At 54.7% G+C, this 26,309-nt stretch overlaps 6 protein-coding genes across 6 annotated transcripts; 4 read left to right on the top strand and 2 right to left on the bottom strand.

Annotated features, from left to right (window-relative positions):
- The first annotated feature begins 10,614 nt into the window (after positions 1 to 10,614).
- Positions 10,615 to 11,540, top strand: BJ171DRAFT_254035 (uncharacterized protein). Its single transcript, XM_053106706.1, has 2 exons — positions 10,615 to 11,097; positions 11,244 to 11,540. The coding sequence occupies exons 1-2, from the start codon at positions 10,906 to 10,908 to the stop codon at positions 11,442 to 11,444; spliced, it is 393 nt and encodes a 130-aa protein (XP_052962463.1). The 5' UTR covers positions 10,615 to 10,905; the 3' UTR covers positions 11,445 to 11,540.
- A 1,434-nt stretch (positions 11,541 to 12,974) lies between these two features.
- On the top strand, positions 12,975 to 14,798 carry BJ171DRAFT_603262 (uncharacterized protein). Its single transcript, XM_053115167.1, has one exon. It carries the CDS (start codon positions 13,018 to 13,020, stop codon positions 14,599 to 14,601), a length of 1,584 nt encoding a protein of 527 aa, XP_052962462.1. The 5' UTR covers positions 12,975 to 13,017; the 3' UTR covers positions 14,602 to 14,798.
- A 72-nt stretch (positions 14,799 to 14,870) lies between these two features.
- Positions 14,871 to 15,517, top strand: BJ171DRAFT_571720 (uncharacterized protein; the record flags this gene model as incomplete). Its single annotated transcript, XM_053113694.1, has 3 exons — positions 14,871 to 14,952; positions 14,978 to 15,110; positions 15,194 to 15,517. The coding sequence occupies exons 1-3, from the start codon at positions 14,894 to 14,896 to the stop codon at positions 15,515 to 15,517; spliced, it is 516 nt and encodes a 171-aa protein (XP_052962461.1). The 5' UTR covers positions 14,871 to 14,893.
- A 189-nt stretch (positions 15,518 to 15,706) lies between these two features.
- Positions 15,707 to 18,268, bottom strand: BJ171DRAFT_253861 (uncharacterized protein). Its single transcript, XM_053106705.1, has 4 exons — positions 17,837 to 18,268; positions 16,283 to 17,589; positions 15,923 to 16,196; positions 15,707 to 15,815 (listed from the first exon to the last, which is right to left on the bottom strand). The coding sequence occupies exons 1-3, from the start codon at positions 18,213 to 18,215 to the stop codon at positions 16,026 to 16,028; spliced, it is 1,857 nt and encodes a 618-aa protein (XP_052962460.1). The 5' UTR covers positions 18,216 to 18,268; the 3' UTR covers positions 15,707 to 15,815; positions 15,923 to 16,025.
- A 197-nt stretch (positions 18,269 to 18,465) lies between these two features.
- BJ171DRAFT_525962 (NADH ubiquinone oxidoreductase subunit NDUFA12-domain-containing protein) lies at positions 18,466 to 20,107 on the top strand. Its single transcript, XM_053112667.1, has 6 exons — positions 18,466 to 18,511; positions 18,758 to 18,794; positions 18,918 to 18,973; positions 19,181 to 19,260; positions 19,442 to 19,505; positions 19,797 to 20,107. The coding sequence occupies exons 2-6, from the start codon at positions 18,762 to 18,764 to the stop codon at positions 19,987 to 19,989; spliced, it is 426 nt and encodes a 141-aa protein (XP_052962459.1). The 5' UTR covers positions 18,466 to 18,511; positions 18,758 to 18,761; the 3' UTR covers positions 19,990 to 20,107.
- A 471-nt stretch (positions 20,108 to 20,578) lies between these two features.
- BJ171DRAFT_635962 (UNC-like C-terminal-domain-containing protein) lies at positions 20,579 to 25,368 on the bottom strand (the record flags this gene model as incomplete). Its single annotated transcript, XM_053115698.1, has 4 exons — positions 20,579 to 21,250; positions 22,534 to 22,745; positions 23,467 to 24,216; positions 24,496 to 25,368. 4 exons carry the CDS (start codon positions 25,366 to 25,368, stop codon positions 20,902 to 20,904), a joined length of 2,184 nt encoding a protein of 727 aa, XP_052962458.1. The 3' UTR covers positions 20,579 to 20,901.
- Positions 25,369 to 26,309: the final 941 nt, after the last annotated feature.

Raw genomic sequence — 26,309 nt, 5'->3', positions numbered from 1 at the left:
ATGGGTCTTGCGGGCGGGGCCGGGCGAGGCGGACGGGCTGGGACGTGATGAGACCGATGGCCGCCTGCCAGCTGCGGGTAGAACTGGCGGCCATGGTACTGGACGTTGTCGAGGTTCTCGGCAACGTCCATCATCACGTCCAGGGACTTGCGGGCATCAGGGTTGCTGGCGATGTACTCTCTGATCTTGGGCTTGAGGCCCTTCTGGAAGAGGTACATCGCATCAGCAGAGCCCAGCTCCTCAATCTGGGAGGAGAGGTCTTCAAACTCCTCGATGTAGCGGGTCACAGAACCACGCTGCACGAGAGAGTATAGCTTGTCACGGGCAATGAGTTCAGCATTGGGGCTGCCGAAGCGGCGACGGAGGCGGTCCTTGAAGTCGTCAAACACACCTTCGCTCTGCTCGTCGAACCCTTGGCGGCGGTACCAACGGTACGCCTGGTCCTTTAAGCAGAGCTTGGCGGCGACGATGTGGTGGGTGGGGGCGACTTGGGCAGCATCGAGGTAGTCCTCGAGTTGCTGCAGCCAGTCCTCCACCGAGGAGGAGCGGCTCTTCCCAGTAAACACTGGGGCACGGAAGGTCTTGAGGAAGGCTTCCGGAAGTGGGCGGGGGTTGCTCATGGCAGGGGCAGGCTCCAGGGACAGAGAGGAGAGTCGGTCGGCAAGAGAGGCGGGATCCAGCTTGAGGATCTAGAAAGAGGACAAACAGGACGAAAACAAGACGAGGATTTCCGATGCTACCATGTAACGTCCACTACTGGGACGTTGGGGCAAGACGGGGAGGGAGGGGGTACAAGACAAGACAGGACGGGGCAGAACAGGGCGGTGCTAGGCTACTCTAGCGGACGGGTGAGCTCGGGGAGCACTTACGTTTATTCACGATAAAACCGAACTCCAGACAAACGGGGGGAACGGGGGCAACCCGCAGGTATACCCTGCGGTGGCCTGCCTGCGGTGCGTGAAAACGCAAAGCGCAGCACAGGTCACGACCCACTGCGCCGCGCAGTACGCGCAGTACGCGCAGCACAGCGTCGGAGATACCATCTCCTACAGGCGGGATCCAGCTTGAGGATCTAGAAAGAGGACAAACAGGACGAAAACAAGACGAGGATTTCCGATGCTACCATGTAACGTCCACTACTGGGACGTTGGGGCAAGACGGGGAGGGAGGGGGTACAAGACAAGACAGGACAGGGCAGAACAGGGCGGTGCTAGGCTACTCTAGCGGACGGGTGAGCTCGGGGAAGCACTTACGTTTATTCACGATAAAACCGAACTGCAGACAAACGGGGGGAACGGGGGCAACCCGCAGGTATACCCTGCGGTGGCCTGCCTGCGGTGCGTGAAAACGCAAAGCGCAGCACAGGTCACGACCCACTGCGCCGCGCAGTACGCGCAGTACGCGCAGCACAGCGTCGGAGATACCATCTCCTACATGAGCTCGAAGTGAGCTCAGGGAAAGCAAGGGTAAAGTCCGAAGTGGACTCGGAGAGGGAGCGAGGGAAGCAAGATCCGTTCAAGATAAGACTTGTCTCGAAATGAGACGTGAGGAACACTCAGAGAATAAAGTAGAAGGCACTTTATTTAGTCCTATTTTGAACGCTGAGGTTCGACTACACATCGCGGGGGTCAGGCTATTTATAGACAAGTCCGGACTTGGCAGCGAAGGGCGGCCAAGGGAGGGAAAAGTGGGCGATCGAGCAGGGCGAAGGGGGCGATGCACGAACGAGGGCCGAGAAGGACCACCGAGACAGGCAGAGAACCAAGGCGAGAGAGGCGCAAGCAAAAGCGAAGCACCTGGCAGGAGAAACGTGCAAAGGCGAAGCAATGTGACTCAACGTCCAAGAAGCGGATTGGTCAAGTATAAGGTTGGGGCAAATGCATGCGAGATGAACAAGAGATCGGGGTGGTCAGGCAGGTCATGAGTCACCGGTGGGGGGACACATGACCGGCAGCCGAATTGCAACCAATCGCAGCGAAGCGCGTGCACAAACAAACCGGCGCGTGCGAAGAAGACAAAGGAAGCGGAGCAGCGCGGGGAAACGGAAGTGCGGAAGGAGCGGAAACGACCGGCAAAGGGCGGAAAATTGGAGGGGAACTGCAAAGCTACACACAAACAAACAGAAAGGCAAAAGAACAACCAAGTGTGCAGTCAAAGTGGAGAACAAGCAGGAGCTATCCCTAACAGTTCCTCACGTCTCATTTCGAGACTAGTCTTATCTTGAACGGATCCTTGCTTCCCTCGCTCCCTCTCCGAGTCCACTTCGGACTTTACCCTTGCCTTCCCTGAGCTCACTTCGAGCTCACTTCTTCTTTTGCCGTTGAGTCCCCATTGGACTCTAACACCCGGCCCGTCCCAGGCGAGGGAACCTCTCCCAAACTTCTTGCCCAGTCTCCACGACCCCGTTTCTCGCTCCACGACCCCGTTTTCCCCGTTCCAGTTCCTAACTATATTCAAGGATCCAGATAACGTTTTCCCATCAAAACACACTCACACCCGGCCTCCTCCACTTGTGGGAAGCACCGATGAGTACCACGTAGAAAAACTACTGACGACCGAAATTACAGGCGCAAACAACAATATCTTGTTCAGTGGGAAAGTTATCCAATCGAAGAAGCAACCTGGGAAAATGAGGCACACATCTCCGACGACTTGATACAATGTTATTGGAAGGAAATAGAAGTATGAGTGGGTTGTGTGTTCAAGGAAATTTAAATTGAAAGTTGGGGGGGGGTGAGGGACACTTCCTGGGAGCATCATTGCCGACGATGCTCCACAGGGGCCAATGAGGCACGCTCGAGAGGAAGCCCATTAGCACTCATGAGATTATGCACGTCTGAGGAAGAGGAAAGCACGAGCAAATGTGGCTGCTTATGGAAACCGTATGAGGCACAGCGCCTCCCAACCGCGCAACCGCGTTGTCGGGCTGTCGGACATAAACCCCCTCCAGGCTCTTTCCCTCTTGTGGGGTCAGACGAAATACATTGGAATTGCCCGCTTGATGTTAGAGAAGGGGTTCAGGCCATTTATAGGCCGAGAAGGGAAAGGACTCCCGCCTTTGGCTGCACAGGACGTGACAGTGGCGGACCTCTGCCCAAATTCACACGGCTTACGGACAGTGTTCTTACAACCGATTTAATCGATTGTAATATACATTACACTGATATTATCTTCTCAGCTAGTACCCTGCGGTAACAGGATACGTCGCTTTGGATCTCGGGGGTGTTGAGGAAGATTGGTTGTGGAAGCGACGAGGTCAAAGTGGGTTAGGGATTCGAACAGCGAGTCAGCTTAACTTACCAAGATAATCTTTGTCGGAATGAACCTACTGTTTATCACGACATACCCAGATGATCTGGTTACCAAACCAATCACCAGATTTGATTGTTGTGCCATCTGGCGAAATAGACAAGGAAAGTACAGGATTATGTTGTCCCTCGATGGTGTGCTTCATCTGGCCCGTGGTAGAGTCCCACACCTTGATGGTCCTGTCGCTTGATCCCGATGCAATCCATTTGCCATCTGGCGAGATAGCCACGGAGTACACCCAGTTGGTGTGCCCTGTCATTGTCATTTCACTCGGATCCCAGGTGGGTGCTGGACTGCAGGTGACCAGGAACGGGATCTTGTCCTCGAGTTGGGTGGCATATGTCTTGTAGATCGCCGTCTCCTTCGGTGTGAATGCAAACCCCGAATTGTACACCTGTGGTGCACTCTTGATGATCGGATCGGCAAACTCGCGGATGAATCGATACGTGTCCTTGACCAGTTCCTTCGTGGTGTCGTCGACAGTGGTGCTGGGTGCCTTGGTGATCACTCCTCGGAGCACAGCCAGTTGCCCGATGATCGGCTCGACCACATGTGTGAGCGACCCACACTCGAGCCAGAAGAACACATGCGTCTTGACGAACCGAGTGAGCACCGCTGCCACATCGACCATCTCGGTCAACTGCCACACCGGACTCGACTCGGCCACTCCTTCCACACACCACACAGAGTGTGTGATCCAGTGGGCGACGCTGTATCGCTGCGACGGTGTGATCTTGGCTGCGACCCTGTCCTCGAGGTCTGGGATCTTGTCGTGAAACTCGTAGATCTCGCAGATGTTGACCACTGGCTCGTGCGAGAGGATCGCTCCGAGACATCCCTTGGCAAACACCGTGTGGAACGAGGTCGATACATGCCACGGATGGCCAGCCGATGTGTCGCCGAGGAGATAGTCCGCCACCGACTTGTGGTTGAACTTGACCTCGGTATTGGTGGACTGGCTGCCTCGGGGACCCAAGCTATTGGCGCCTGGATCGAGGACCAGACTGAGGCTCTTGAGACACTCGCGAACGACGCCGATCTCGAGTCCAAACACATCGGCGATGATCTGCGGGGTCAGGATCGACTGGGCCGTGGCGATGGCCGACCCCACCGTGACCAACTCGGCCGGGTGGCTCGATTGCGAGTGGATCTTGGCGAATGTCTTGTGATACAGCTGCCCGACATCGGCGGCGCTGTCGTTGATGTCCTTGATCGTGGCGAGTGTCACTGGGCCGTCCGTGGATGCTGCGTCGACGGTGTTGAGGATCAGGTTGATCCACACGAATGTCTTGGACTGGTCCAGCAGGATGGCGACTGCCTCGGTGCGGTCCGAGTCAGTGAGAGTGTCATACACTCGCAGTCGGTGATGGATGTACACCTCGAGGTCACGGACGTTCTCCTCGCTCGAGGGTTCGATCGTCTTGGTCGGGACTCCATCGAATGCTGCCTTGATGTCGTCCTCGGGTCGGGATGTCAGCAGCAGCTTGAGCCACGGACGGGTCTTGTTCAGTTCGACGAAGCGCCAGGCAAGCAGGCTGAGCAACTGGTCGCGCGGAGAGCACTCGTCGAGTGCATCCACCAGGATCATCACCGATCCCTTGGGTCTGTAGTCGCCGATGGCTTCGAGTGGATCGGCAATCACGGCCTTGAACAGGTCCGGGATGCTCATCTTGTCGAGACTGTCCTTGGTGTGGCCAGCCTCGAGCAGCTTGCGGCCAATCGGCGAGTGCCACTTGCACAGTCCATATGCGATGGTGTTCAACACCACTCGTGGATCGCTCTTGCGGATGTCATTGTATTTGAGGAACAGCGCCGACACCAGTTGATTGCTGGCTGTGAGGATGTTGGCGATCTGGGCAGTAGCGACAGACTTGCCCACTCCAGCAACGGCATTGACCCACAGGACAGTGTCGGTGGTGTCCTGGTTGACCCAGTCGGTTGTTTGGTCGAACAGCCACTGGCGGGTGCCCTCGACATACAGATCCTCGAGTGCCCTTCTGTCGGAAGTGGAGTCGATCGGATCGAGGAGGGATCGCAGGAGCGAGTTTTGTTCGGCGGTGAGGACGACACTTCCACCTTGTGTGTACATATCGCCTTGCTTGTTTGCAATGGAAGATTTCATTATGAGTTCGCGAATATTGGGCACCAACCTATCGAACATTGATCGTGTGAGTTGGTGACAACAAGATCCCATGCGACAGCGAAATCCATACCTCCTGAGAGCGTTCCCATCGGCAGCATCGAGTGCCTGCAGCTTCAACAGCTCGGCAAAGGTTTCACGGATCGTCATTGGCTTGCCATCGAACAACGGACTCTTCTTATGGATCGGAGGGTAGTCGGGGAACTCTTTGACGGATGGGAAATACTTCATGTGGAGTGTTTCTCCATCAAACTCTCTGGTGGACCACATGAAGATGGGCTGGATGATGACAGATTGTCCATTCTTCTCACCGTCCTTCATTCTCTTCAGAGCATGCTGGATCTATAGACACAATATAGTGAGGTTCAAAGTCGATGGAATAGTGTGATGCAAGCCTGCGTACCTCGAGAAACTGGTTATCGTGCTTATGATGAGCATTGAGTGGCTCGAGTCCAGCCTCTGAGAGGATCAGGACAATCACATTCGATCGATAGAGGCCGTTGATAAAGCCTTGCGCCCAATCCATTCCATCACTGAGACAAACAGTGTCCAGATAGGGATGGATTGCTGTTTGACCACGCGGAGGGACGGCGAGGGTCCCATGCAAGGTGGTCGCATTGATTGTGTCACTTCGGACCCGATAGCTGTGGAATCACTTATTAGAATTATGAAATGGAGCAGAAACTGACGAATCACCACGTACCTGATGAAGACATCGTGCCTCACATAATGTTTTTTGCACTTCCAATTCAGGGTCGGTTTTACCGGAGTGTACTCGCTTGGATCCAGGAGACGCTCGGACGGAACAAAAGTGGGTTCTGTCAGCCTTGGTGACTCCTTTGGTATATCGAGCCTGGGTGAAACATGATTTTGTTGTGCAATCTTGAGCTTCATGGTGGCACCATCATTCAGTCCGATCTTGGCAATCTGGTTATCATCGAGAGCAAGGAGCTGTGGAGTTCAAGAGTCAGCAACGCACTTGGTTAACATTATGAATGACAAAGCACACATACCACATCGACGGTGTCGTAATCGCGCTCCTCAAAACGGCCCTTGTACTTAGTTAGTACATTGTCCTCAAGAAATTTATGGAACGCATTAGAGCTATTGCTTGGTGGACGCTCGCTCGTGGTGCTTGTTTTGATTGACTCTGTTTGAATGGTATCGTTGACACTGGCTTGATATTCGGGAGGTGGAGTTGGGAGAGTGGTATGCAGTGGCGTTTCATTTCCTGCCCTTTTGTCGTCTGATTTGAGTTCGGGAGTTGCTTCTCTACCTTCAGTCACACTCGCTTCCTGGACAATCGAAGTGGATGCTGGTGCCAGATTGGAACTGGAGGTGGAGGCAAAAGCTTGACGATGCCTTCCCTGCGCATTCTTGAGGGTTTTGACATGGCCAATCTTCAAGCTGATGTCCTTCATCTCTCCGTCATCTAGTGTAAGGAGCTGGCGCACTAATTAGCAATGCGAGTCAAAGTACCGAGGATCAAAGCCGAGGTCAAGCTTACCAACTCGATGGTGTCCAATCCATTTGCGATGAAGAGATGCTTCATTTTATCGAGTCCACATTTCCTTATGAATTCATCAAAAGCTTTAGATCCTTCAGTCTCTTCGGTCTCTTCGTCTTCATTAGAGGTGTTTTCGATCTTGGATTGAATGTCGCTGGGTTCCTTGGTGTTAACTTTGGAGTTGTTTTCGATGTCGAATGAGTGAATATCAGGTCACATGACAAGCTGATACGAATCGAGCCAATATCACTCAAGCCAAGGTGAATCGAGTCGCACTGAACTCGTGGTTCGATCCGATATCACCCCGGCGGCGGGAGTTCGATTCCGGACCACGTCGCCGAGAGAAAATGGCCAAGAACTCATCCTGATTCATCACAATCCATGGCCGCCGATTCGAATGAAACTATTTCACGGCTATTATTGATCAAAATCGACTCAGCAACCAACGATCTCCACTGACCTGGTACTTGCTTCTTCCGGTGCAGCCACCAGAGGGACAATAGTCCGACGAGGGCGGATACGACGATGATCCACAGGAGCATCGTGGGTGAGATCAGGACGAAGAGAAAAGGGAGGACCGGGGGTTGGGTGGATGTTTTATATCGTCCTTTCTCCGGGTGAATTGGGGACCCGAGCCCCCAAGCTCGGCCATAGCTGCGCGATGCGAAAGGGGAAGGACGGACGCCACCAACAACGCAATATGTATAACACCTCGTCAAGTAATATACAACCGTAAGTGTCTGTGGATGCCGATAGGGTGTCAAGCCTCACGGCACGAGCCTGCTGCGCTGCCAGGCGGTGTCACAGGCAAGACACAACTTGCGCATGAACCCGATTGGATCGAATAACCGGCTTGGACTCGGAGAGGGAGCGAGGAAGGCAGTTATCCTTTCAAGCTCAGCCTTGTCTCGAAGTGACATGGGATGGACACTCAGAATATCAAGTCGAAGGCACATCATCGAGTCCAAGTTTGAACCCTAGGACTCGACTACACATCGCGTAGGTCGGGCTATTCATGTTCCAGTGTGTTGACGGGCGCCAATGCAGTGTCCGCTTCGGCGTTGGATGCAAGGCTGGGAGAAATGAGGCGGGGACCGCGGAGTGCAGACCTGCCTCTGTGGTTTGGCACCTCCGAGATTGCCCCCTGTTGTTGGATGAACATATCGTCTGATTATGAGGCGAAATCAACAGGGAAATCTGTGGTTTCATTCAACTTGTTTCTCCGGGTATGCTTGTATCCGCTCCGGCGCCTTCTGTGGTGGTCATCGATGGGAACTTGAAGTGGGAGGTCGGAGATCGTAGCCACCAGGCTCATGCTCGAAAAGTTGCAGTGGCTCATCGATTGGAAAGGCTATTCAGTTACTGTTCCCTGAGGAACCTGGTGAAGCTTTGGAGAGAACGGACGTTCCCTACGGACTGGGGGTGATCACGGCCTGGATGGCCTGGAGATGGGACTCAGAGAGGTCAGAGGAGGAAGACATGGACAACAGGACGGGAGCCAAATCGAGGTAAGTGGGGTTGCTGAAGGTCTTACCAAGTATCAAGACCCGATGGGGGCTGAACTGGGCACGGAGTGTCGATCTGGCATCGGTATGAGGCAAATGGTGATGGAGGAGCAGAGATCTGCTGGGGAGTGGGGAGGGGCAAGTCCGCTGCTCCAGCAGCGGCGAGGGCAGAAACCCCCGGATATGAATATCGCGAGCAGGCGACGAGCCAAAATGCAATCCACCACGGAGCAAAACCCCTATCTCCAATCGTGGGGATCGAACCCAGGTAGCCTTTGTGTGAGCCACTGGATCAGAAGAATGATGGATGATTCCAGGGTATGTGTCTGGGATGGATACAAGGGTTCGACCTGCCAGACTCCACGATGTCGGTGTCCAAACTGCTTTCTTGCCAACACTCTCCGGAAGAAGTGGAAGCACCGCCGAACCAAGGGCAGAACTCTCCCCGCCACATAGCTCACACCCACGACGACAGCGATGATGATGCCCCCAGAAGATGTTCGGGTTGGTCGAAATGTAGTCGGTATAGTCAGAAAACGCCATGCTGAGAATGTATTGACTTACAGATAAGTCAATAATAACGTTTGCAGCAAACACCACGACGCTCATTCCATCTGACGCAAGGCGAGCTCTGCATCAGAATCGCCAAGTTCAGCTGCTCTGGCGTACAGTTCCTTGGCCACCACTGGGTTTCTGGTAACACCCACAACATCGGAATATCGGCGAGCCAGGTGTCGCATCGCTGGGGAAAGCTCCTTTGGGATATCGCTGATGATGGCGTTGACCTGGTTGTCGTCAAAGCCATTGAGGTACTTGAAGCGGATCACCTCAAACGAGAACTCTGACCCAAGTGCGGCTGCTTGAGTGTGCATTTCGAACGACATGATAATGGAGCAACTGTACCACGGCCAGACTGATAGCATGTTGCGAGTCCCGAGATGCCCTCAGCAAATGACTGATCAGCTGCCTTGGAGAAGAACTCGAATGCCTTGTCGTTGTCCTTCTCTACACCATCACCGTCAAAGTACGCACAGGTGAGGTTGTACTGTGCGCTCGAATGTCCTTGATCGACGGCTTTCTTGAACCATGATACTGCAATGTGGCTGTCTCTGACGATGCCGATACCGTCATAGTAGAGGGTGCCAATGCCATTCCGAGCACAGGCCAGACCACCGTCGGCTGCGAGAACAAGCCGTTTGAGGCACCTGGTCGAGTCCTTGTCGACATAAATGCCATTCAGGAAGCACATTCCAACCTCGAAGCAGCCACTAAGGTGTTCCGCCTCAGCAGCCTTTCGGAAGTTGCAGAATGCTTCTTGGTGATTCTTGGGGACTCCGATGCCATCTCGGTAGCATCGACCAAGACGAACCTGTGACTCGGCGCTGTTTCTCGCGGCCAGGATGGAATACACCTTGGCAGCCAAAACAGGATCTTGCTGGTCGAGGATGCTGTTGGTGAGATGGGGCCCGATCGGGATGATTGATCCATTGGGCTGCTTCTCCAGACACCCAGTCAGTAGCCTGGCGGCTTTCACATGGTCGATTGGGAGACCAATACCATTCTGGAAGCGAACTCCCAGTGTGTACTGCGAGGGTAGATGACCATGCTCGCAAGCCTTCATGAGCCACTTGGATGCGATGCCGTCGTTCTTCTCGACGCCATCTCCCTTTGCGTAGCAGTGCACCAGTTTTGCCATGGAAGAGACGCATCCAGCATTCCCAGCATTGACCAAGGCCACGATGAAGCTCCTCTGTGGTTGTGGGCCGGGTGGTCTGGAATGCATGGATGTGGTATTCTCTTGGGCATTGCCAAGTGCGCTCTTCTTGGCAATCTGGGAGAGTGATACGAGTGACGACTTGCATTTGGTATGATGGTGTGCGATTGAATGCGATGGAATGCGATGTGGGCGGAGCAGTGGGCGTATATGGTGCTGGCCTCGTCCAAAGAGCGATGCTGGGCCAGGATGAACTCGGTGTTATACGAGTCTCTGCCCATGCGAGCACAGTCGGTGCATTTCATCTGGCCGTCGGCTCCTCCGGACTTGCCGTTTGCCGCTGCTGCCGCTGTCGTGCCAGTGGCCCCCTGGTCTTGCACCAGCCAAGCGTCCGGACGAAGGCTCTGGTGTGTCAGGTCGTCCAGTTGGCAGGGTCTTGAATGGCACCCGAGTTGAACATGCCGACGATGGCCTCCAGGTTCGATAGCATCATGATGGCGCGGGACTTGTATGCGTCTCGGAACTGCGGGTTGATCCAGCTGCACACGCCCTTGTAAGTTGTGGTGGCATAGCGATAGATGCTCTCTTCCAAGACCTCGGCGTGGTCGGGCGTCTTTGCCTGGAGGGTCTGCAGGGCGATGCTACGCTGCGAGTCCATCGGGTGCTATTGCATATGCCGAGGATGAAACCCTTACTGCGTTTTTTCTGACACGCCCTTCGCAGCAGACCAATGTCAAGTCAAATCTGGATCATCGTGGCCGTTATCGCTCTGTGCTGCGTCTCCTCATCGCTCCTGACTGCAAGTGGAGGATTTGGGCTCTATCAGTACAACAAGACCCACTCGACAACACCATGGTCCTGCATCTACGTCCCGACCATCAAGATGTACACCGTTGCACGATCAACCAGAACAACGCCGAGTGTGTGTACAACACCGGCAGTAATGGCTGCTACTACTTCCCAGTGAATCCAAGTGCCGCCACAGGTGATGGTAGTGTCAGTCCGATGGATGAGTGTGCTAACATGATCCAAAATGTACCCACCCCGACCACCCTGGCCTCCCAACAGACGCTGAATCTCGACATATACACCTGTGGACCCAACTCGACCAACTACAAGCTCTGGAACCGCACAGGATACGAAGCAGCGAGCGACCCGTGTGATGTCATTTTGAACAGTGACAATCGCTCGATCACCAATTTACTCTTTGCGCCAAGCACGATCACCATCAACTCGGCATACCCACTACATGCTGCGTCTACTTCTTGAGTTTGCTCACGATGGATGCTGGCGATGGCATACCGCCCGGTCCGCTGCTGCCGCTCCCGGAATCGATGCTCTGGTAAGCATAATACCCGATGGCCGCAATCGACGAGATGCCGCAGCAACAACAGAGACATGCAGCAACCAGGGCAATGATCGCTGTCGAGTCGAGACCGGAAGTCGTCTGGTCAGACGAGAACTGGCTCGATGTCTTGGTTGTGTTGCCCTGGGCAATTTGAGTGATGTCTTTGTTGTCGAGCATGCACTGCTGGTATGATTTGTTGGAGTTGGACTGAATGGTGCCGATTGCTGTGGCACAGGGTGCGAGCTGGTTCTCATTGGTGGGAGGCTGAGACCGCTATCGGCCTGCTCGAGCGGTTGGGGACAATTGTGGATTCTATGGATCGGCTAACATGTATATCCAATGACAACGATCACAGCCAAGTATCCAAGTCGGTTCACTGGAACGGGCATCACTTGTGATGGAGGGTGTGTGGCTACCATCGAACGACAACAAAACGCAGTCAGTGGATCAATACACATGTACATCATGACGCCCAGCGATGGAGCTGTCACTTGAGATCTGGGGCGATATCGCCTCGTTCCTCGACATCCGATCGTGCTTGACACTGACGCCCTTGCCATCGATTCCTCGCATTTCATCAACCCGCATGGGTGGATATGATCTCCCAGTGCTGCATCAACACACGCGGACGCTCTCTGATCCAAGTGGTCATGCGACCGATCTCATTGATATGGCGTATGATAAAGCCGTATAGTGCATTGCTTTGTCGTCTCCTCATGGATCACCATCCTGTCTACCACTGCCTGGTTCATCCTTACTGATTCAACCACATGCTCCGACTTACTGCTGTCACTGGCCTCTCTGCATCGGCGCTGACCACGAATACCAGAAATAACGAAACCCCACGCGATCATCTGATGCGATCCCTTATGAGGACCAGAGTCGCAGCATTCCAAGAGGACCGAGATTACATTCACGAGCAAACTTCGGTCCAAGACTGCATTTCATGACCGAGTCACTCAGCTCACTCTCATCGACCATCGACCCAGTTCTATCCCATAACCTGGGACAAGGACGACCCTCCCGTCGCATCTTTGTCCAGTACCCCTCCTCCTCCCAGGAGTCCATGCATTGCGCGCCCCTCCATACTTGAACCACAACACCCTGGTGGAAGCCTCGCGCAAGTGATCTTGGCCATGACCTCTGCAATCTGGATTACATCTTGTCCGACCATCAAGCTGGTGTTGGTTCTGGTGTGCTACGAGATGCAAGGGAATGAGAAAATGAGGGAACTAGGATGGACATGGTTGTGAGCACTGTGTGTGTGTTGTGGGGTTCGATTCCATGTTCGATTCATGTTCGATGAATGTGGCGGTGCCTGTGGCAGTGCAAAGAACATCGATTCCAGCCATCAAACCATCGGATCGAGCCAGGCTTGTGTGTGTGTTCAATGGCCAGTGTATGGCCTGCCATTGTTTGGCTTGCTTTGCCACAAATTCCCTCGCTGTCCCCTGTCCATCTCCATCATCCACTTTCCTCCATCCCACATTCAACATGGCCAGCATGATCGAGTCTGCTCCAACCACGGAGTCATCTCCCACTCACCAAGCTCAAGCTGAAACCAGAGCAACCTCGTCGATGCCCGATATCACCCAATTCTCACTCGAGCACAGCCCAGATATCTTCACCATCATATGCTGCAACGACAGCTTCCAGCTTGCCCTCGATCACAGCACCATCAAGGCTCTCCTCCGAGTGTGTAGGCATGTCCAGCCTCTCCTGAGCTCCAAGGTGGCTCGCTTCCACAGCTGGTGCCAGAATGCAGGCTTGTGCAATCCAGATGGACAGATGCGAATCGGTCTCACACCGAGCGACTTGATTGCCATATCGCTGCATTGCGACGATCCGGTCACAGCCGACCGATCCTGGCTCGAAGATCAAGCCGATATGGGCAATGGTGCTGCCTCGTATCTCTTGGCTCGAATGCTGCAATCTGAGATCGACTCACAAACAGACGATGACGATGAGCCTGAAGAGTACACCAACCGTCAGCAGATATTCCACCATTTGGAGAGTGCCGCCCAAGCCCAACATCCGATGGCACAGTTTCGCCTGGCCGAATGCTATCGCAACGGTGTCATGGTCGACAAAGATCACACCAAGGCCGTCGAGCTGTATCGCAATCTTGCAGATCGTGGAATCCCTCGGGCGCAAATTGCCCTCGGCCAATACTTTGAGAATGGCGAGGGTGTCGAGCAAGATTATAACAACGCGATCGAATGGTATTCCAAGGCCGCCGACCAGGGCAGCGAGGATGGTCGACTCCATATCGTGTTCCTCCGAGGATGGTTCTCGTTCGTTGGCCACAATGTCGAACAGAGCGATGTCGCTGCTCTCAACCATTGGCAGGAAGTGAGCACCAAGTCGACTGACCCAGTCATCAAACCCATCGCCACCCACATGGTCGGGTGGATGCACTACCTCGGCCGGGGCACCGTGCGCGACGAGCCAATGGGTACCAAGATCATTCGAGAGAACAAGTCGGATGAGTTCCCACTCGGGGAAGGCGAATGTCTGGCAGCGAATTGGGCCCCAATCAAGTCCGACCTACCCGCACCCCGCAAGTTCTTCGAGCTGTGCCAGCTTGGATCTGAAAGGGACTGGCTGTGCAGACATCTCATGGCTGTGTGTGTGTTCCAAGAATTCGGAGCCACAAATGACCGGGAGAAGGCAGCTGGTATCTTTGAACAGCTCGCCAACGACGGCCACAGCGACAGCCAGTTCTGGATCGGAGAGTGCTATCAATACGGCAGAGGAGTATCGCAGGACCACAAGACGGCATTCGAGCGGTTCAGCAAGTCGGCCAACCAAGGCAACTCATATGGACAGTGGAGCGTTGGTTTTTGCTACTACTGGGGATGGGGAGTCACCGAGGACCGCACCAAGGCAGCCGAGTGGTTCCGCAAGTCGGCCGAGCAGGGCAATAGAGACGGACAAAACGCTCTCGGCGACTGCTACGATAATGGCTGGGGTGTCCCTCGAGACATCGACACCGCCGTCTTCTGGTACCGCAAGTCCGCCGAGAATGGAAATAATCCTGCCATCATCAACCTCGAGGGGCTCGGCAAATGGCCCTGATTCCCAATTTCCACTCCCAAATAACCATGTCACAGCGCGAACATGCAACCAAACTGCGCCTCCCCTACCCATCCAAGACACCATGACACCAAAGAGTGGACTTGCAAAGTGATCCCGATCAAGCGGCAATGGCCGTGTAGTGTTGTATTTGGCATTCAATACATCCAATGCATCCAATATACAACAGTGCTGTCCCATAAGAACCGCTGATGTTGATCGACCGGGAGAACCATCCGATGACTCGACAATGACCACTCTATCACCACTGTCGATACTCGTTCTGCAACCATAGATGGCGAGCACGATCCAGACCATCCCACGCCACATGGTACCGACAAATGGATGGCAAAGGCGACGAATGGCCTGGATGGCAAAGGCGACGAATGGCCTGGATCCAAACGGGCAGAGGTTCGCCTCTCCAGCCGCCAAGGAAAGAAAATGGCCACACTGCAGCTTTCTGGTCCACCCTCGATCCGACCCAGGGAGGCCGGGGCACGCCAGCGTATGTGGTAAGACCATGAGAGGATGAAACCAGTCCACTGTAGTGCAGCCTGGCGACTGAGAGAGGACTCTTTGGACCACGAATGACAAGTACCATTCCCTCTCGATCCACATCTTCTGCCAGGACACGAGCGTCGTCAAGAATGATGTCATCCGTATCTATGCCCACCTCAATACCGGTGCCCACGACCTTGCCCAGTTTACCGACAAGGCTGATGCCACCATGGGCTGCCAGTTCGAGTTCCCGATGTGGAAGGAGCTACCACTCTCAAACATCCTTGGCCGCCTCCTTCGAGACGAACACCTGGCATTCTCCAAGGCACTCAATACCGCCAAGCACTTCAGAAATGGGACACTGTCCCGTTTCATTTTCCCAGAAGGCCGCAAGGTGAACAAGAAGCTATCGTCTTACTGATTGCACTCCCGGCATTTTTCCAACAGCCTCGCCAATTTCATCGATCATCAGCAGCGATACTTTGTCCATCAAATTTCAAAACCTGATCAAAGTTTTCATTCCGAGGTCATATGAACTTGGCCAAGCATTCTGCGATGGGGCTTGAACTTGGATCTCATCCTGATGCAAGTGAACTAGCCATGCCGTCAAGATAAACGTTTGAGAAATTTGTCGTTATCCCATCTCGCTTTGTGCTGATGGTATCGAGAGACTGGGTCGTGTTTCTTCGGGACTCGCCCGGGCTCCGCTGGAGGGGTGTCTATTGTTCCAGAGAGATATTGTAGATTGATTCAAAGGGTCAATGTTTCGGCAAGTCCGATGGCAGTCCATGCGAACTCCTGCTCCTTGCCTTCCAATTCTACCCACATAAATCCCCGATGCCATCGCCTACTCGGCTATAGCAATCGAAGCTCAAAGCTTCAGAGCGACAAATGGCTCTCGGAGTGCCTTGGCGTTCATCTCGTCACACTCAAGGTGGCATCAAGAGCTTTATCGGCGATCTCGCTACCGCACTATCGTTTGCACACATACATCGCGTCCGACGAGTCAGTTTCTTGGATGTTTTCCCATGATGACTTGAGCTTGCTGAGCTCGAAGTTGGTGAAACTGGCGCACTTGATGAATATGATTCCGCACCGAGCTATTTCGTCGGTGGCAGATGTGTAAGAGTGAGAGCGCAGTCGTTGGCAATGCCACCAGATACAGCACAGCGTTTGGGAGACCTACTCCTAATTCTTGGCCAATGTCGTCATGTGATGTCCATAGTTGGACCCGTTGACCGCTCGTCTTTGTCCTCGTTGTCGATTCAAACGCTGGATATTGATGACTTTTATCGTACAGCAATTGTGATCTTTGCTCTCGTGCATGGGCTACGTCGTCACCATTTCTTGCTTTGGGTCCTCTGCTGATTTGCCTTGCTGCCTGGTGAGACTTTGGGGTTCGCGACGGCTCAGTCTCCAGTGGCGCCGTCTCCAGTGGCTCAAAACTGGTCGAATAGCGTTTGGGAGAGATGGTGGAGCTTGAGATCCACTTCGCACCATCTGACCGCCGGTTGGATCTTTCAAAAGGTGAATATCGGGGCGGAGAATAACTCTCAACGTCTCCTTCCAATGGCTCGATTAGTTGCTGTGTGTGGCTAGCTGCTCTTCTTCGCTCCTGCTGTTGACGTATCCTTCTGTGGATTGGACGCAAATCAAGATCGGTCAAGCGCACACGATATTCAGACTCGCGTGCCAGCATGTCCATCTCTATTTCCTTGAGAAGGCGCATGGACTCGGATGAAGTTGAGGAAGAAAAGCTTCTGGAGAAGCTCTCAATCGGAGCATCCATCTTGGGACTGGGCAGCTGATAATTCACTGATGAAATCGGTTCATGTTGCCCCACAGATGCTGATGTACTGAGATGGTGTGTAACTGGAGCAGTGGCTCGGCTTGTGGGTGCGCTGAAATCGACATAGGCAGTTGAGCTAGGTCTCTCGGACCCTTGCTCTGTTTCAAGTGAAAGGAGAGGATTGGGAGTTCGTCGTCGGACTTGTGGGTAGGCGTCGTGTTGCTGCGATCCACATTCAATTGCTTGCGATGGAACGCCTCTCGACGGTAATGGGAACTTGCGACCATAGTCAGCAGGAGCCAAGGGTCTTTGAAGCGACTCCATGGGATATAGCTGATGTCTCGCCATTGTGTCGCCTGACGAAGCAGGATCGCGAAGGTCGCTCCGGGGAATCCCGTCATTCGATCCATACAATGTTGTTCCACCGGCCGGCGGTGGGGGAGTCTGAGGCAGCGGCGCCGAGTTCACCTCATCCAAGTCAAAGTCCGGGATTTGATGACCAGCCCTTGTCTTGATCCAAGTTGGCTGTTGAGGCTGAGGCAAGCCGCTCTTTGTGTGAAAGGAATCAGTCTGACAAGCGGCAAAGTTGGTTTCTATTGGTGATGAGCCTGGTGGTCGGCCGGATTCGACAAAACGGCCTTGTGGCTGCTGAATGTTGCATGCAGTGTCGTTGGTCTGAGGACAAGACATGTCCAATCCAGCGTCTGGAACGGACCCATTATGATCCAGAACAAGGTTTTTGGTATTCGAAGCAAGCGAGAATCGACGTCAGTTCTTCCCATCGAGCAAGTCCATCACAGGTGCCGAATTGCATGGCTTTGTCCAGAGCACCGATATCCAGAATTGGTAACAGAGCTCACTATTGGCAGGGGCTATTGCGGCTACCACGCACTCGCCCATTCTAGAGTCAGGTTGAATGTCTATACAAGCTGCGCCATGATCGATACAAACCATAAAGGTCGTCGCCAGATTGACTATGCGAGGCATGCCATGATTCGCTCGCAAGATTCATTTCCCGAAAGGATTCCAGCTCTCTATCAACCCATTTCATCTCGGCCTCGTATGCAACCCTGAGCTCTTGGATAAATTCATCCAAAACCGAGTCATCGAGTTGGAGAGCGTTGTCACAACCAATTTGATGTAGCTGCTGGCGGACTTGGGACCTGGAAATACTGAAGACTGGAGAAGCGGGTGGAGAAGTTTCGCTCGCGGGGATCGCTTCCGGACGACAAGAGGCGTGGCTAGCTTGAACTTGTTGGCCAAAGCGATCGCCGCTTCCACCGGGAGGCTCGATCATTTTACTGCGGCCGTCGCGAGGGTCGAGCGACATTGTGGCTCCGAGGGTCACGGCAGCGGTGAAGCAGCCGGTGCAGGAAGCAGCCGATGGAGGAAGCAGAGCCGCCAGAACCCACCCAGGGACGGGCTGTTTGGGGCGGAGAGACTCACTCCAGCCGGATCGATCCAGGCTCTTGCTCCTTGCGCCGGCCTTTCCCCTGCGCCGCTGCGCTGCGCACGGCCTTGCGCCTTTCCTGCCTTTTCGGCGTTTGCGTTTCTTTGGCTCGGGATTTTGTTCTTGCGCTTCATCTGACCCGCCGTCCATCCATCCGTCTCTGTCCCCTCGAATCGGTAAGTCGACTGCGCCGCTGGCTGTTCTCCAGACCCCTCGACTCTCCGGCTCCTTCCTCGGAGATGATCGATTCCCGGCGCCACGTCGACCACACTGCCCCAGTGCCCAGGGCCCTCGACCGACACTCGCCATTAAGTCGTCAAACACTTCTCTCGTTCTCGATCATCCTCGACGTCATCTGATCTCCATCTTCGCGCCTTTGGACATCTGCCACTGCGACTTACATCGCATCTCTAATCTTGCAGCGCCATGTCGAGCTGGAAAAACACACTTTTTCAAACGGTAAATGAATCTGCCTTACCGATCGGCAGGGCATATGCACCGTCATCGTTCCATCCGTTTTCTCCCCCTCCTCGGATATTCATCCTTTCTGACATGCCACTCTCCCTGGCTCTCTCCATCAAGATCGATGCCATCAAAGCCCATGGATGGAAGCGAGTCGTTTGGCAGTACAACACCATGTATGCTCTTCGCCCTGCCCGAGCAGTTTCAGACGCTAGGACATCCGGCCGACTCTGTCCTATCCAACAACGACGCGCCGCTGGTTCTCCAGCGCTCGACAACGTCGATCGTCCTGACTCGGCGATCATCTGCTGTGCTACAACCTGCCTTGGAACCTACAATCTGACCGACCACATGCATTTTTCTCGATCTTCGCACTGCCGTAGTGATCAGGCCAAGGCTGGAACGTTTGTTGGAAAGGACTACCTCGGAAACGAGTACTACGAAAACAAGAACGATGTCGTTGGTGAGAGATGCGACAATAGGCCACGCTGATCCAGCTCTTTGCGCAACTGGTCCATCCCGTGCCCGCCCTGCTGCCCCGACATCCACTTTGGATGAACTCTTCAGGCCGTTCAATTGAGACGACGCCTGTCCCACTCCTGAGACCTGCCGACTTTGTTAACTCCGTTCGCCCTGTGCTTCAGTGAGAGACCGCTGGGTTCTCTTCAGCCGCTGGAACTCCGATGCCTCCCAGGTCCCACCGGAGTGGTAAGTGCCAGGCACCGAGTGACAGCCGTCTCGCGCGCTGCTTTGGCTTCACGTCGCAATTTGATGCACTTATGCACGTCTCTCGGCCCTCAAGGGCATGGGCTCGTGAGACCGGCAACAGAGCTTACCTGTCCCCTATTTAAACTTCCTGCCTGAATCCTACTCGACCGTCCACTGATCGACTCTCTCCATGGAACACCTCGGATCTGGGCGGGACTCTCCGTCAATTACGTACCACTCCGTCGGACGGCACCGCCCTCGCGATGCGCACCAATGGGCGGCCGATCAAAGGCACCAGTGGCTCCACCGCATGACCGACGATATCCCCACTGAAAAGACCCTGCCCAAGCCCGCCAAGTACAACCCACCCGCTCATATCGAGAACCTTACCGGCACAACTGCTGCATTCAAGACCTACAGTACTACTGTCCCCAAGATCAGCGGCTGGACGCCCTCAGTCAAACCCCGTGGCGGCGATCTCTAAGTCATGAATCATCTGGTCCGACGAGGCCCTTAATTGGCCGCCAACCGCACCTCCTCCCTTGCACGTATGCGTCAGAGACCTTGATAAAAATGAATATTTCACCATCCCTTATAGTGGCCCCGTTGCGTCGTTCTGAGTCCCGGAGTACCCATAACCCACATATATCGTAGAGCGATCGTTATGATTCAGAGGCACCCATGTGTGACAAACGATTGACATGTCAGCATAGCGGCATCCGGATTGTTGGGCGACGGGTCCAATGCCCCCAGATGTCCAGCGCATCCCTGAGAGGTGTTGACCTCGTTGGCTGGGCGCATCTGGATCGAGCCTCGAGGAGAACAGTGAATATCTTGGATGTCCAGACATCTGAGCAAACATTGATCTGCGTCAACTAGTTATGGATCACTGGCATCCTCCAGGAGAAGTTGCCAGAGCGATCATGACCTGGAACGCACAGTGAGTCGCCCCAGTCAGAACAGTCTATTCATCTCGTAGAGGATGGTGCATTGCTATTCTGATCAACAGTGAAACAACTCAAGTGTCGTCATCTGAGTCACGGTAATCTCTGAAACCAGAATGGAATATGGCTGCTGATTTAGTCACAATGACCTCTATATTTTCCAATTCACAAGACCTCAAATGCGACGATCAACATTGGAAACTGGGGAAGAGGGAAGAGTGAAGAGGGGAGAAAAGAATGGAGAGAAGCGGGAAGAGGGGCACGTGCATACGGTTCTTTGGTCCCGAACGACGGGAAGAGTAACAGGCAATCAGGCATACTGCCATTCTCGGAACCTTTGTGAGTGCCATGTGACAACAAAATGGAATCGAATACGAAAGAAACAGCCGAGATTCAAGCAACGGCCAAGAGAGAATAACAACTTCAGCGCTTGCTCGGGGATTCGATAGCAATCAGTTTCGGCCGGTGCGGCCAAAGATGCAAACCTCGGGATACTCCTCCTCCTTCATCGGTGACGGAGAAACCGAAGGGGCCGGGAAGTATCCCACTCGATAGAGATATCTCAAGCACTTGTGCACAATCTCATCAGCCGGAGGGCTGGGAGCTGGGTAGATTGCACGAGTATTGGTGTTGTTGATCTGGATCGACATGTCCATAGTGACATAAAGCAGCGGGAACAGCGGATTATCCTTCATCGACGGATCGGCTTCAAGACGGCTTCGGGACAGCTCTCGAGTCTCAGACAGGACTTTCCAGCCATACGAGTTGACAATCTCAAAGATCTTGTTCTCGGAAATAAGACTATGGGGTAATTGGAGCCGCGAAAGCCCCGAATGTAAGTTACAGTGCATAAGCGAGAGAACTTTGGCCAGGCGCGATGCAGGAATCGATCAAGTCTTGTTATGTACTCTCACACATACAGGCTTCCAGAAATGACAAACTTGTAAAGTCCCCCCCCCAAGCCGAATCTACCGCCCAGCATCAATTCGTCTTCATAGCTGCTGATGCAGAGGCGTTGGGCTCGTCTCGAGCCATTACAACGAGACACTCGACGGGATGGAGCCAAGGGCCAAAAGGGTCGGTCTTTGCGAGAGATTGGACCCCGCGTGCAGGCACGGCAGCCTCAGTGCGAGCGTCCGCCCGAGAAACCACCAAGCCGCCGTCGCTGCCATCGTTGTCGTCGTCAGGGCTGTGGGGCAGCAGGCAGCAGAGGAGGGATTTGATATCCATCGCGGCGATGCGAGACAGAGCCGGCCAGAAGAAGACGGCGCTTGGAGCCCCCAGGAAGCATTTTTGGTCTTCGTTCTGCCTGGTTGTCGCTCTTGGGCAAAATCGGGTTGGCTCGTCGCGTTCGTGCGCGGGACAGGACGGGGGTGCGCGCGGCGGTGCCACAACGATGAGCACCAAGTGTCGGCCGACAAATGCCACCCACAGGACCAGAATCCCAGTAGCCACGCAATGCGGAATGCGGAATGCGGAATGCGGAATGCGGAATGTGGAATGTGGAATGTGGAATGTGGATCGCGGGATCGCGGCGTGGATGCAGCCCGAGTTCTTCACCCGGGGGCTGCCGATGATCGCTTTGGCCGTGTATTGCTTGTTGGACATGGGCGCTCTCGGACGATCCTGACCCCGCTCTCTCTCCTGGACCGAGTGCATCAACGCGATCGTCCCCAATCGGCGGGGAGAGGTGTCTGCGGCCCAAAGAGAGAGGCTCGGCGCTTGTACTTCTGCTGCGATAAATCACCAATACCAAAGTCAGCGGTCGATCAGCAAGTGGTCAACAGACCCAGACTCACGGTGAACCACATCATCAGGCGCTCGTGAGCACTTGCCTTTCGCTGAGAGAGCCGCTCGGGTTGATCTGTAGTTCTGTGCCACACATCCAACCAGCATTAGTATCGTCGCCCAGGCTGTCCCGAAGTCGTCCAGCCATCATCTTGTCGCCGCCGCTTCGAATGTCCGCTCGACAGAGCACGTCCCTCGAGGCTACATTTCGTGACCCGAAACTCGCCGCCAGAGCAATCTTCAGGGCCCAGAGGGGCATTAAAGCATATGGGGTTGGAGTGGACGGCCAGCTATACCTGAGATCGCCATCGGTTCTCAGCTCGGGCGTCGACACAGTGGACCGAAGCGAATGGCTCGAGCCACGATCACCTCGGGCGGATTCTGGGCCATCCTCCTCTTCGTCTTTCATTTCAAAGGTCTCGCGGATGCCCTTGAGCAGGAACAGGATCTGAGTGCGAAAGAGGACCCACACAAGGATCGCGCCCAGGACGATCCGCTGTAGGAACAGCTGCAGCATTCATTGGCAAAAGCCAAGAGAATGGGAGGTTGGTGAGCGTTTCCGAGTCGAGGAAGGTGGCCAAAACGGCATCAAACGCGCGAGAATCGGTCGCTGCTGAGAGGCTCCTTTCGGCGATGGTATCGGGACGAAGACAAGCACAGCTCCGCACAGCCAAGCAACAAGCACATGATCCGCTTTCGAGGACCTGACTATTCGGCCAATCGAATCACACACGAATGATGGCGAGACCCAAAGCGATGCGGACCATGGCAGGGTTTGTGTAGCGATGTGCAGGATAAGAGACTAAATCGGGACCAGTAGGGATAGCAACCAGCAGAGACGACTTGCCTCGTTACGGAGCGCCTCGATCTCGGTATACATTTGCGCGTTTTGCAACCGGAGCTCGGCGATCGACACCCCCCAGGTCTTCTCGTAGTGCCGATGCTGCATAGAAGAGACGGCATTAGATTGCTTTGGATGATGTCCTGCGCCGGCAAGTGATCGAATGCGCTCCGCATTGGCTCTCCGAGAGCCCATCAGGCATCCGGGGGTGCCAAACGCTTGATACAAGTCAAGAGCCAATGACACCGCCCCGTTTCCAAGCGGGCCAAAGTACCAACTTGACTTGGTAGCATGCAGATGCCTGATCCGGGCTCGGCAACCACCGCTCTATCAAAAGCGATCGACCTTGGACCACCACCACCACCACGATCCCGCACGAGAACCTCACCATGTTCTGCAGTAAAAACGTCAGAGTGCTGTTCATCTTGGCCTGGGTCTCGGTAAGCTGTTGCTGGTAGCCTGTGTCGAGCTTGGCAAACACGTTTGTCATGACTTTGGCCATTTCGCCAATGTACTGCTCGAATAACTCGCTCTTGCGGTCCAGGCTATCGATGCGCCGCTTCATTGCCCGAAAGACGTTTTCAGAAGAGGTACTTGAGGACGGAACATTGCCATTGGCACCGCTGGCGCCATTTCCGCTGCCTCCGCTGCCGATGGAGCTCGATCCTGCCGAGGTCATTGCAGATGTATCGGCTGATTCCCGTGAGACGCTACCGTCGACATCTGCAGTCTCGGGCGACGGATCAAAGATTGAAGGTACATTCAAGCTCCCTTCGCCGCTAGAGATGCGCTTGAATGCGTCTTGGAACCGCGACGAGAAACTCTGGAGGGTAAACGGCGACGACGGCGATGACGAGCGGTCGAACGAGATCCGACGGCGCCCAGGTCCGTCAGTGTCCTCGGGGGGACTGACAGGCAGATCAAGGATGTCCCAAATGGAGGAAGGCGGAGGCGCTGGAGGGTCAATCAAGTCACCAGCGTCGGCAGTGTCGCTTTCCTTGTATTCCTCCATCATGGTGACACCGTAGGCAGCAATGAAGCTGAGGGGACAGTAGTATTCAGAGCCATGGTGGGTGAGAAACTCAAACTTGAGGTAACGCGACCATCCCCCTGGGTTGGGATTGCGGATTTTGAATGTCTATGGGCGGACGGAAGGAACGGCCGGAAGGGGCGACCGGGTGAGAGCCCAGGCAAGACCCAACCGGCAACGTATATCGGCAAGTCTAGGCACGACCGGTGCTAACCCTGAACCGCGAGCCGACCTTGGCGATAAGCCCGGTCGACGCCAGCGACAAGAGCATAGATTGTAGCCCGCCCTCTCACATGCACCATGACAGCAAGTGCAGCCGGCACTCTATTTCGTGCGGAGGATTTGCCTGCAGTTGAATGATACGCCCACATGGCGGGCTACACATACCTGAACCTGTCTTGAGTTGACTGCCACAAACGATCCCAGGGGAATCCACGAGTTCTGATCCGGGCGATACCGGCTGGCGCCATAGACATTAAAGTCGCGAATGGTGCTCGAGAAGAGCTCAAAGTTGGCGAGCGAGAATGAGTCCACCTGAATCTCCTCGCAGAGCTCGATAATGACAAACTTGGAAGTGGAGTCGCACCGATTGAGCATGTAGTCGTCCTTTTTAGAGTTGAGGATATTCTTGACCGAGGTCGCTCCGCGATTGGCCTTCAAGATCAGGGCACCACAGTCGAAAGAAGCATAGTTGAAGCGCTCCGAGGAGATTTTCTGAGAGAGCTCAGGGATCCATGCTGGAGGCACTGGAGGCGGCGAGGGCGATTCGGGGACGGCTGAACTTGCCCGAGCCGGGACACTGGGTGTGGTCAGCGGTTCGGCGCTGAACTGAGACGGCCTCACCGGGTCGGTCAGGATCTCCTTGGATGTGGCTGTGGTGGAGTTGTCGCTGTAAGGCAAGATTGGTGAATGGGTGTGATGTGATGTCGAGGTCGAACTGTCCACGGAGTGCGACAGAGAGGGCTTGAGGTCGGTATGGGCGAGGCATGCGGTTGAAGATGCCTCGGAGAGGCTTGTCGGGTCAGGCGGTGTATCGATGGGTGTGGGGGAAGCTTGCGAGGGCACAGACGACAGATCGAATGTGTCCGTCACATCGGCTATGGCTGGCCCATTTGCACTTGAAGATGGCTCCACGCTAGAATATGGCTGCTGCGGGGAATCGGCATCATCGGACAGGGCTGCTGATGGAGTTTCGGTCGTAGCCAAAGCTGGCCTTGCTGTGCTGCTGAGTTCGTGGGGAATGGGATCGCGGCTAATCATGCCTGGAGCGCTGGGCAGGTTCGGCTCTGGGTCTCCAGGCTCGGTGGAAGGCAATGCAGTCGCTGGGACTGTCGCAACGGCATCTTCACAAGAAACGACGGGAGATGCATCCGTGGTCTGAAGCAATAATGAGGTCTGGGTTGGGGTGATGGTGGGCTCGGATAGCGACGGCGGATCGCGCGATACTTCAATCGAGACCGGGGGATGGGTCGAGGGCGATGTCTGAGAGAGAACGGGCGATGATATCGTTGGATGTGGCTCGTGAGTCAAGGGACATGACGGCACAGAAGGCACCGGCACCGGCACGAATGGAGGCGAGTTTGGGCAAGTGTCCGGGGCGAGCAAAGGCAAGGGCATCGATGGTGCGGAGCGATTGTGACGGTGACGGTGACGGTGAAGGTGATGATGATGGTGATGATGGTGATGATGATTGTGGGTGATGATTGTTAGGGTGATGCTGATGGTGATGATGATTGTGAGGGTGATAGCGATGATGGTTATGGCGATCCTGGGAGAGCGGCGCAAAGGAGCGACCAATCCCATGTCTCGTATCACGTGTATGGCACGCCGTGGCGCAGTGGACTGCTGCGCCGCGCGCCTTGGTCGGCATTCGAGCACACGATCCAAATCGGGCAATGAGCTATTTTCCTGGAAAACACAGCCCATAACCCACCATCCATCATCCATAATCCATAACCCATCATCCATCATCCATCATCCATCATGGCCAAACAGCGTGGGGATTCGAGACTGGAAGGCCGCAGTCGCCGGCTTCTGTGCGCCGGCTTGTGTCTGCAGCACGGCGGCAGCTCGGGGTGCAAACCTGAAACCAAGGTGCCGTCGCGGCCAGTCAAACAAAAGCAACAGAACGCAAGCAACGGGGCACAATCGTCGTCGATTTCCATATTTCGACTGGCGCTGCGCACAGGCCCGAGCTGCGT

Source organism: Polychytrium aggregatum, assembly GCF_025602895.1.
Source record: "Polychytrium aggregatum strain JEL109 chromosome Unknown BJ171scaffold_59, whole genome shotgun sequence".
Taxonomy (NCBI): domain Eukaryota; kingdom Fungi; phylum Chytridiomycota; class Chytridiomycetes; order Polychytriales; genus Polychytrium; species Polychytrium aggregatum.
Note: the sequence above shows the minus strand (reverse complement) of the source record. Positions and strands in the feature narration are given on the sequence as shown.